Source organism: Myxocyprinus asiaticus, chromosome 20 (assembly GCF_019703515.2).
Source record: "Myxocyprinus asiaticus isolate MX2 ecotype Aquarium Trade chromosome 20, UBuf_Myxa_2, whole genome shotgun sequence".
NCBI classification, from domain to species: domain Eukaryota; kingdom Metazoa; phylum Chordata; class Actinopteri; order Cypriniformes; family Catostomidae; genus Myxocyprinus; species Myxocyprinus asiaticus.
The window spans coordinates 32161318-32173281 of NC_059363.1; the positions used below are offsets into that span (position 1 = coordinate 32161318).

Sequence of the window (11964 nt, forward strand, 5' to 3'; positions counted from 1 at the left end):
GTTTTGTTTGTTTTGATTTTTTTCTTTTTAAATTGGACCTTGTCATATGAAGTTGGTTTTCAGTCCTATCTCGCTCTGGGGATTTGTAGAATGCAGACGTGGGAATGAAGCAGGTGTGGTACGGGCCAAAGGTGTTTGTTGAGGGTGCTGATGCCAAAACTTTTACAGAGGGTGAGATAGTCACCTTCATCAACTGGGGAAACATCATCATCACCAAAATCAACAGGTAAAACCTTCAGCAATATAATGCAACAGACACCGAATGGACAAAGATGTACATGTGAAATGTAAGGAATAATGGACATTATCGTAAAATAAATGTTACCCTGTAGCGGTTTATTTTGCGATAATGACTAGCTGGCTGTACGTTGTCTTGCTTATTATATGGTTGCTTAAACTAATAAATGTACATAAAATATCGATTTGACTGTGAAAACGAGATCGTGGAGTAATTCAAGAGATTTAAAACTTGCACAAGTATGTAGGAAATTGGTTGCATGGGACAATGGTCAGTTTTACAGTTTAGCAGTCATTATACAAGAATACTGCAATTGACCAATCAGAATTAAGTATTCAAAAGAGTTGTGTAGTATGTATATTGATGGTATGCGGGTCTTGTGTAGATGCATACTGCTCCACTAAAGCTTCTCTTCTCTTTTGATCCCCACAGGGACAGCAGTGGAGCGATTTCCTCTCTGGAAGGCCGTCTGAACCTGGAAAACACAGATTTTAAAAAGACCACTAAGATCACGTGGCTGGCTGACACCACCCGTGCTCCACTCATGCCCACAGTTTGTGTCAACTACAACCACCTCATTACCAAACCAGTCCTCGGCAAGGATGACAATTTCAAGGATTACATCAACAAGAACAGCAAGGTGAGACCCTCCCCTTGATGAATCCAATCTCAAGTGTTCAAAGTAGATGACATTTGATCTCGCCTGTCTTCTTGTGATTGGGTCACCTGGGACGGATGTTAATATGGATGTGTAAACGGGGCTCTTGGTCTAATAAATGTTCTGTTTCCAGGTAGAGGAGAAGATGCTGGGAGACCCTTGCCTAAAAGACCTGAAGAATGGTGACATCATTCAGCTGCAGAGGCGGGGCTTCTACATCTGTGATCAACCTTATGAGCCAATCAGGTTACGCATCCAATCAGTTCTAACAAAATAAGTCTTGTGAATCTACTCCTGGGTATTTTAAAATTGTGTTTTCCAAGCCTGGAAAAGTCATAGAAATGTATTAATCTCAAAAGCCAGTGAATATACACTCAGTATACACTTTATTCGGTACACCTACTTATTCATGCGATTGTCAAATCAGCCAGTAGTGTTGCAGCAGTGCATAAAATCAAGCAGATATGGGTCAGGAGCTTCAGTTAATGTTCACATCAACCATCAGAATGGGGAAAAAATTTGATCTCAGTGATTTTGACCGTGGCATGATTGTTGGTGCCAGATGGGCTGGTTTGAGTATTTCTGTAATTGCTGATCCTCTGGGATTTTCACACACATCAGTTTCTAGATTTTACTTAGAATGCTGCCAAATACATCCAGCAAGTGGCAGTTCTGCGAACAGAAATACCTTGTTGATGAGAGAGGTCAACGGAGAATGGCCAGACCAGTTCGATCTGACAGAAAGGCTACGGTATCTCGGTAACGGTAACGATAACCCCTCTGTACAATTGTAGTGAGCACAAATGCATCTCAGAATGCACAACACATTGAACCTTGAGGCGGATGGGCTACAACAGCAGAAGACCACGTTGGGTTTTACTTCTCTCAGCCAAGAACAGAAAGCTGAGGCTGCTGTGGGCATACCTGTAGTGTGTGTTATCCATTCAGTCAGATCCGACTCTCGGCGATTCTATGGGCCATCTTTCGCCACGCTTTCTGGTCTTGGACTTTCCCTTTTAGCTGTTCTACACATAGGCCAGTGTCCGTTTTGATGGTGTCGAGCCAGCACGTTCTTTGGCGGCCTCGTCTTCTTGTTCCACTGATCATTCCAAGCATCATTGCTTTCTCCAATGAAACTGATCACATAATGTGGCCAAAGTAAGTGAGCCGGAGTCTGGTAATCTTTTCCTCAAGTGACATTTCTGGCTTGTTGCACTCCAGAACCTCTTTGTTGGTGACCCTTGCTGTCCATGGTATCCGTAACAGTCTTCTCCAGCACCATAGCTCGAAAACATTAATCCTCCTTCGGTCAGCTTTATTCAGGGTCCAGCTTTCACACCCATACATTGATATGGGGAACACAATAGCATGGACCAGTTTGCATTTGGTTGTGAGGCTGATGTCTTTGCTCCTCTAGATTTGGTGCATGCTCAGCATCGCACTACGGCCTAAAGCAATTCGTCGCTTAATTTCAGGGCCGCAATCTCCAGTTCAGTCGATCATGGATCCCAGGAAGCAGAAATCCATGACGCATTCGATCTCTTCACTATTGATGGTTATTTTGACTGCTCCATTTCCAGCTGTTGTCATGATCTTCGTCTTTTTGATGTTGAGGTGGAGGCCAATCTTTTCGCTTTCCTTTTTGATTCTTAGTATGAGGTTTTTCAGCCATCTTCCGTTTCCGGCAGTAATGTTGTATCATCGGCATAGCGGAGATTGTTGATATTTCTGCCGCCAATCTTCACACCGATTTCCGATTCTTCCAGATCTAATTTCCTCATGATCATTTCTGCGTAAAGATTGAAAAGAAAAGGGGACAGGATACAACCTTGTCGCACGCCTTTCCCAATCTTGAACCACTCGCTGTCTCCGTGTTGTGTTCGGACAGTTGCTTCTTGGTCTGTATAAAGGGATCTTCTCAGCTGGCTCAAGTGTGCTGGCACTCCCAGTTCTTGCAGGGCCTTCCATAGCTTATTGTATTCAATGCAGTCAAATGCCTTGCTGTAGTCGATGAAGCACATGTAGATATTTTTCTGATATTCGTGACATTTCTCCATAATCCACCGCAGATTTGCAATATGGTCACAGGTACCACGGCCTCGCTGGAACCCAGCTTGCAAGTCAGGTAGTTCTGCTTCGATGATTGGATGCATTCGCTGCTGTATGATCTTCAGAAGGACTTTGCTCACATTAGGAATCAGGGCTATTGTACGGTAGTTGCAACAGTCCCTTGCATCACCTTTCTTAGGCAGTGGGATGTATACTGATCTCTCCCAATCCTTTGGCCACCTACTGGTTTCCCAGATCTTCTGGCAGATTGCTGTGATAGCCACTAGTGGAACAGGCCTCAGCATTTCTGCCGGGATGCAGTCAATACCAGGTGCCTTGTTTGGTAACTGCTTCAGTGCCCATACAACTTCCTCGTCCAGGATGGCTGACTCCAATTCTACCGGGTCGTCGTGGGGTGGCTCAGGGTCGTTGGTGCTTGTATACAGCTCTTCCGTGTATTCTCGCCATCTGCTTCTGATGCCTTGCTGGTCAGTCAGGAGGTAAAGGGAGTTTGAATTTTCTTGACCTGCACGAAAAGATCTCTGGTGTGAACTTTTCAACAGTCCTCCTCCATTTGCTTGCATCGCTGATCCCACTATGCTTTGTCCTTCTTTGCTGCCCTTTGAAACTCCGTGTTTAGCCTCCTAGCCATATCTCGGTCCTCTGCAGCTTTGGCTGCTCTTCTTTGATCTGCGATTTTGATGGTTTCTGCCAACAGCCACTTTCTCCTTTTCTCTGGTTTCTTGTATGGTATGTCTTCCTGCACTGTTTCGATAATCGTGGCTTGGATTTCCTGCCACAGTTCGTGCAGCTGCTTGTCTGCAGTGCTAAACAGTTTGAATCTGTTCTTCACTTTGCCTATGTATGAAACAGGAACCTTGGAGACATCAAAACGCTTTGGTGGAGCATTCTTTTTGATGTTGCAGAATTTCAACTTGATGGTGGCTACAAGCAGCTTATGGTCAGAACCGCAGTCAGCACCAGGGAATGTTTTGATGGCGAGGACTAAACTTTTCCAGTGTTGACTGCAAAGGATGTAGTCGATCTGATTGCGATGCTGTCCATTGGGGGCTGTAAAGGTGTACAGATGGTGTATATGTTGCATGAACCATGTATTTGAGACCCTGAGATGGTTTTCATGACAGAATTGGACCAAACGATCACCAGTGTCATTCCTTTTACCCATTCTAAACTTGCCTAGGATGTTCGCCTCTTCCTGACTACCGACCTTCGCGTTGAAGTCGCCTATGATATAAACGATATCCTTCCTGTAGTACCTCAGTAGAAATCAAAACTCATCAGACCAGGCTATGTTTTTTCAGTCTTTAACTGTCCAGTTTTGGTGAACCTGTGTCCACTGCAGCCTCAGCTTTCTGTTCTTGGCTGACAGAAGAGGAATCCGATGTGGTCTTCTGCTGTTGAAGCCCATTCGCCTCAAGGTTCGACATGTTGTGCATTCTGAGATGCTATTCTGCCCACCAAAAATCATACCACAGTCTAAATCACTGAGATCACATTTTATCCCCATTCTGATGGTTGATGTGAACATTAACTGAAGCTCCTGACCCGTATCTACATGATTTTATGCATTGCACTGCTGCCACACGATTGGCTGATTAAATAATCGCATAAATATGTGCAGGTGTACCTAATAAAGTGGTCGGTGAGTGTATGTGAATGTATACTATTTCTAGTTGGTCTCTGCTATAAAATATTTCATGAGCTAGATCTTGCTCTTGTATAGAGTAAAATCTATAAAAATCTATTGAAAATGTATATCCAGTAATCACAAACACCTGAAACAATCATGGAAATTCATTGGTCAAAATGGGAGAGAGCCCTGTGCAAAATATTAACGTAAAACTTTTGACCTTGTCTAGCCCCAACAGCTGTAAGGAAAGTCCCTGTGTCCTGCTCTACATCCCAGATGGACACACGAAAGAGATGCCCACTGCTGGCTCCAAGGGCAAGAGCCAAGCAGCTGCAAAATCAGTAAGTGCAGAATACCTCCCAACTATTTTATCCACTTTGTTTCAGAAATTGTAGTGAAAGAAATATTCATCATTTTCTGTTTTCTTTTTCTCTATCTTTGACATCTGAAGGCCGAATCTGCTGCTCCCAGCAAAGCCAAACAAGCTCCAGCCTCCAAGCAGTCCTCCAGCCCAGCACCAGCTGGATCAGAAGATGCAGAGATGACCCCTCTCACTTCCGCTCCAGCACAGAAGAGCTCTACTGCCCCAACCCCTGCCGCAGAAAGTCCAAGCCCTGCTTCCTCCTCTTGTCCTTTCACTCGTGTTGCTGAGCAAGGCGAGGTGGTTCGAAAACTGAAGGCTGAAAAAGTACCCAAGGTCTGTTTCAGTTGCTCTGTTCCAAAACCTAGTGAGCTACCTACCTAGACTGCATTTTAAGGCATCATAGGCATGCTCCTGATGCAAAGGCTGTTATAAAATGTAGATATCTAAGTTTGGCCAAATTCTAAGGCAGCATTACATGTACTCTTCATGAAAGCAACTCTCAAATGCATTGCGTTGAGTTAAACAAAAATGTTTTTATCCAAGATGGCTGACTGAGTCTAGAGGTTGAGTTTAAAAGGAAAGTCTCACAAGGACAATATGCCCTTTCCCACCTACAGTCCTGGTACTTTTCCTTTAGTGTCTTTCTAGATGAGAAATCTTAAGAGTAACGGAAGACTTTCCCCTCTTGCATTCGCATTCATAATGTACCATGACCGTCATCTAGAAGCTACCATTTTTATTCTGATGTTATTTGCACACACGTTTCAATAGCAGCAACAACAAGAATAAAATCAACACCACAGATGGAGGATGCCAGGATCGGAGCTACACTTTTGTTTGTTTAGGTCTGTTTTATACAAACTTTGGCTACATCAGAAAATGTAGGCAGCTGCCTTATCAGTTAATGGTTTAAACAACAGTGTTTTTGGATGAATGGAACTCTCTGAACAGTTTAAAAAGCACCTTATTTCATCCTACCTTTCTCCATATTTATACAGCCTCCGGAGGCAGCATTTTCCAGTTTTCGGACACAGCCTGTGTCTTCAGGTTACAGTTTAAACAGGGCTCGTGAGCCACGTGTGTGGTGCTCCGTGCTGCAACCAGAGAGATGAGAAGAGGTGATGGAGGCGCACTTTAACCATGGAGCACACGCTGATCTCAGACAACATGTTGAAAATGCATTATAAACTTATTTATCAACACAATCGTTTACAATAAGGCTTTTATGACTCCACATAAATTATTGTACTGAAATACTCATTGACTAAAGATGTCTTGGTAAAAGTTAATCACGCAGTAACAGGCACGCAATACTTCCCTCAAAAGTTCAATTACCCACTATCGATAAACATCTGATTATTTATATACATCATCCCAGGAAAAAGTCGATGTAGTAATCCAGAAATCACTTAATTTTTTGTAAATTCACAGTGCAGATGCGATGAAAACTCAACTCAAAGCGTGTCTCCCGATGAAAACACACACACATACACATATGTAAAACTGGCAATTTGCATTGGATACTTTGTTATTTCTGTTAAGGGAATTGTAAAAGTAGTGCAATCTTCTCAGTAGCAGGCTTGCAACTAGTTTATTTACTATGCAGGGCTCCAGACTAAAAAAATTACTAAGGAGCCATTGCCTCCTAAACTGAAACTTTAAGGAGCCAAATGGCTGTTTTTAGTCGCCAAATCATAGAAATGCTCTATTTAGATTGCTGTTCAGAAACAAGATAGAAAGCAGAAGAAAAGGAAGACAGTTGATAACCCATTAATCTGAGGTTTAATAAACAGTATACAGTATATAGTTGAGAAAATAAATTTGCATTCCCTTTTGTCTCATAAATGTTCACACCCCTTTCATAATTTATACAAATATAAGAGATAAAATATATTTTTTTATTTAATACTGCTCTTCACAATCTACATTACAGATATTTACAGAAAGTATAGTATGCATACAGTAGTTTGTTGCACCTTGTGTAATAGTTGTGAACAAGTCCCTCAAAAGTGTCAAAAGCTTGATCTCATATGTATGTGTGTGTGTGTGTGTATGTATATATATATATATATATATATATATATATATATATATAAAATATAAAATATATGGGTGTGTGTGTATATATATGTGTATATATGTATATGTGTGTGTGTGTGTGTGTGTGTGTGTGTGTATGTATACAGTGGCATGCAAAAGTTTGGGCACCCCTGATCAAAATTTCTGTTGTTGTGATTAGCTAAGCAAGCAAAAGATGGCCTGATTTCCAAAAGGCTTAAAGTTAAAGATGACACATGTAGTGAATTTGGTAGTATAAATGTACACGGGATGGGTTAAAGTGCCCATCCTCCACCATTATATGTATGGAAACAGTATGTGTGAGCTAGGAATTAAATTAAACTGTCCTTATTCTACATTATTATGTAAGGAAATTCATAATGGAATTAGTCGCGTTCGACAACCATTATAAATTAGATAAATGACAAATAACTAGATTATTTGTCTGAATAAAATTCTCCATCATTAAAATCGTAATACAGCGTCTCATTGTATCTGCTCACATTTTCTATTGTAAGGAATTAGCTTTAATAAGGGAATTATGATTAATTCTCTTATTGGAGTGATATTATTCTCATGGCTTATTGAAAATAATATTACACATATTTAGGTACAGCTTTGAAGAGAATTCTTTTAAAAACAGGTGTAGGGCTTTACTGGTTGTTTAGATCAGTGTTACTATCAGAAATAATTAATAATTAATTCTTTAGTTATTAATATTTAAATTAATTGAATCTAACTCATTAAAACCTCATATGGGGCTCCAGTAAATGTAGTGCGCTACGTTTAGGAGCGGGTTTGGTTATTAGCAATAATTAATAATTATCAAAGATAATTATTAATTATTTAAATCACTAGAACATTGATGAGAATCAATGTTAGCTTTTTTTAATCCTTTAAATCAACAATTATCAAAGATAATCACTAATCATTAACATCGATGAAACATTAATTAAAATTAACACTAGCTTATTGATCATTCAAATTCAACAATCATCAAAGATAATTATCAATTATCAAAAATCAGTTGAATATTAACAAGGATTAATATTTACGGGGCACCACCCTGGAATCAGGGACTAATAACCAGATAGTATAACAGTCTCAATATTAGATTGTTTTCTTAGGAAAATCGACATCCGAAGAATATCGATTTTCGGAAAAAAAACAATGAATGAAGGCTTGAATCCGAGCACTGACATCCCGTCAGCATGACACAGGTGTATGCAAAACAAACCAAAACACTTCTCTTTGAAATATAACAAAGTTTATTTATGCAGTAATATCAATTAATAATTAATACAATCCAGTCAATAAACTTCCGACTTACAACTACAAACTAAACAGTGATATAATTAGATATGGAAATCAAAATAATCCTATAACACATGAGGGTGTGTGTGTGTGTTAGTACGAGAGAGAGAGAGAATTAAGAGACGGCCCCAAAGCCGATTTCGCGATCATGGGAGAGAAAGCAGCTGTTAGTTTATCACTCAGAGATGCGGTGGACAGCTCGTAAATCGTCCCGCGGTCTTTGATTCTTTAATGGATAAACTCAGTGTGCCGGTCTCACCCGCGGTGGCGGAAATGCACAACAGTCCAATGTGGTTGGACCACAAATCAGCAAATCTCATTTGTGATTAATTAATACCCTGAGTATTAATAATGAGCGGACTCGGTGGTCCATAAACTGTACAAGCAATAACCTTGATACACAAGAATAACACACTATAATATTCTATCTCTGCCCAGATGTAAACCTCTTACTTGAATCGCATGAGGACTCAGAATGTGTGTTCATCCGTACTTTAACTCCGACTCGGTTCCTCGAGGCTTGGGTGATGATGGGAGGCCGTTTCCTCGCTTTGTCGGCGGGGGTATGGCTGTTGATTCTTGGCAGGCTGGCGGAGAAATCAGCAACATCAGCTTGATTGAAGATGGAAGAGAAATCTTTTCTCTCTTCACTTCTGCAGGCAAACGGATGAAGATGCGGATTGCTCGGCAGTCTCCTTCGGGTCCGTTAGAGTGTTCGGTGGAACACAGAGTAATCTTAACTCGTCCAGCGAGATGGAGATTGTATGGCCACAGTTTCAAGTCGGACGTTACTTCCTTGTGCCACGAGGCTGCACCTGAGAGCAGCGATGAGCTGCATCTACACACGGCGAGCAAAGTTGCTGGAAGCAAATCCCAGAAGCATTTCAGAGGTATTTCTACTCCTGATGATGTCATGGTTGAGGGACGTTCTGTTGTGTGCCTCATCCAATAGGAGTTGAGAGTTCGATCCTTTAGTGAGCAAGGCTTCATGGGATTTGTAGTTTGTTTTGGACTCCCTTTGTTTGATTTTGGCGCGGTTTTTATCAGTAAGATTTATGACTTGATATGGGGGCCTGAGTTAGGTTTTACAACTGTGTTAGGCCTGCCTTTGTCTTCTATCTGATTACATGAGGCCCAACACAGGGATGAGATTATTTATCAAAATATACCACCTTCAAATTATCTTTAAAAGGGAAATATGAATAATTAATCATAACTCATTATAATTAATTATAAATATTTGGATTAGTTAATAGAATTAACTTGATGTAGCTGAATTAATATTACAATCAATTAATCTCTTTGTCCAGTGAACGCTCAGTATTGATCGTCTATCAACTCTCAGAAAGTATATTTTTCGTGGCCACAGAAAAATAACTCTTTCTTAGCATGTAGCTGTGATCAAATCATTAAATTGACATTGATGTACAAGTAGACCAGAATCAACTCGCAAGAATGTACACAAAAGCTTTATTTAACTACATCACGAACACATACCTAATCTAAACAAACACATACACACAAATCACGCATACATGGGAAATGGAAAAGTGAAAGTGAATGAAACCAGAACAGAACAGGTGAATGAAGCTATGAAAAGAGTCATTTAACCATCTGAAAGTACCATCAGTTTCTTACTTCAAGCACCTTTGTTAACAAAGGGGTTCACAGCTTATACTAAACCTTTGTTTAGTTAGTTAATTGTACAATACTTTCAATGCCTTGGCTGTTGAGAGAGCGCCTGAATGCAGTCTCAGGAGAAAGTCTTGATGGTTCCTTGAGTCGATGGTGTTGAAGTTGCAATCAGTTTCATCCACGTTGAATGAAGAAATGATGATGAACTTGCGGTGTTTGACTCTGTTATGGTCAAGGAAGTTACACGTGGCTTGATGTGTTTGAGGCCTGCCGGCCTGCGACCTCGCGGTCGGACCGGGTGTTTCCGGTCCCACACGGGCACCAACCATGAGCAGAAGGGAGAAAGAGAGAGGGAAGAGAGGGAGGTCACTCCAACAGTGCCCTTTAACTCCTGAGGGAGGTCACTCCTCTCGAGTTTGGCTTGACCAATGAGAAAGGTGTAATTTTCCAGCGGGAAAAGTTCCTTTGTTTGGAAGCTGACTCATTTGCATGATTGGAGTAAGCTAGCAGTTTGTGCCCCTTTATGCTCTGATTAATATAACAAGCATACAATGCATGCTATAAGGGGGTGCTATACTCCAATGTTTAGGGCATCACTCAAGGATTAATTTTATAGGAAGCATGATACCAATAATTTTACATTATTTAGTGGTTCTGTCATAAAGCATGTACAAAACGGTATACAGTACAAAAGACACTATACGAGACAGTAATAATTATACACACAATGTCCTGAGGATATGCAAATTCATTTATAGAAAAGTCTGTTTTTATGGGCTTTATGTGTCTTTCCTATGGGGGAATGGAGTGAGTTTCTTCTCAGCCACATTCCTTTGCTATTGCATGTGGCTGCCTTCCCCCACCTGGAATGTCTCTGAGGTCCAATAGTTGCTGGACCAGTGTCAGCAAAGGGGGAGTAAAAGCTGATAATGATTAGTGGGAGAGCAGACATCTCGGAGTCTGATTGGGCCTATTTGGACCTTTGCTTGTTACGGTCTTGAGACGTCTGTTGGATTATTCATTAAATAATGAATAATTGTGTGTCTGATTGGTCCAGATGTTATACACATTTCTTTAAAATTTTAAGCAATTTTACTTTTTTTATTCCTCTTTTACAGTTTCAAAATAACAAAAAAGGAAAAGGGCCCAAAGCAAAAGTTTGGGCACCCTGCATGGTCAGTACTTAGTAACACCCCCTGGCAAGGATCACAGTTTGTAAAAGCTTTTTGTAGCCAGCTAAGTGTCTTTACATTTTTGTTTGGGGGATTTTTCACCCATTCTTCCTTGCAAAAGGCTTCAAGTTCTGTGAGATTCTTGGGCCGTCTTGCATGCACTTCTCTTTTGATGTCTATCCACAGATTTTCTATGATGTTTAGGTCGGGGGACTGTGAGGTCCATGGCAAAACCTTCAGCTTGCGCCTCTTGAGGTAGTCCATTGTGGATTTTGAGGTGTGTTTAGGATCATTATCCTGTTGTAGAAGAAATCCTCTTTTCATCTTCAGCTTTTTTACAGATGGTGTGATGTTTGCTTCCAGAATTTGCTGGTATTTAATTTATTTAATCCAGGTTTTCTTCTCATGACTCTTCAATGAAGGCCATATTTGTGCAGGTGTCGCTGCACAGTAGAACAGTGCACCACTACTCCAGAGTCTGCTAAATCTTCTTTAAGGTCTTTTACAGTCAAACAGAGGTTTTGATTTGCCTTTCTAGCAATCCTACGAGGAGTTCTCTCTGAAAGTTTTCTTGGTCTTCCAGACCTCAACTTGAACTCCACCATTCCTGTTAACGGCCATTTCTTAATTACATAATGAACCGAGGAAACGGCTACCTGAAAACGCTTTGCTATCTTCTTATAGCCTTCTCCTGCTTTGTGGGCATCAATTATTTTAATTTTCAGAGTGTTAGGCAGCTGCTTAGAGGAGCCCATGTCTGCTGATTGTTGGGACAAGATTTGAGGAGTCAGAGTATGTATAAAGCTTTGAAATTTGCATCACCTG

The 11964-nt window shown here is 40.8% G+C and overlaps 1 protein-coding gene across 1 annotated transcript in view; it reads left to right on the plus strand.

Annotated features, from left to right (window-relative positions):
* The window catches only part of LOC127411296 (bifunctional glutamate/proline--tRNA ligase-like), a 55560-nt gene that overhangs the window by 26104 nt on the left and 17492 nt on the right, over nt 1-11964 (plus strand). Inside the window, exons 14-18 of the mRNA XM_051646770.1 lie at nt 90-226; nt 671-878; nt 1030-1142; nt 4826-4937; nt 5048-5293. Coding sequence (XP_051502730.1) covers nt 90-226; nt 671-878; nt 1030-1142; nt 4826-4937; nt 5048-5293 — 816 coding nt within the window. The remainder of the gene's footprint in view (nt 1-89; nt 227-670; nt 879-1029; nt 1143-4825; nt 4938-5047; nt 5294-11964) is intronic.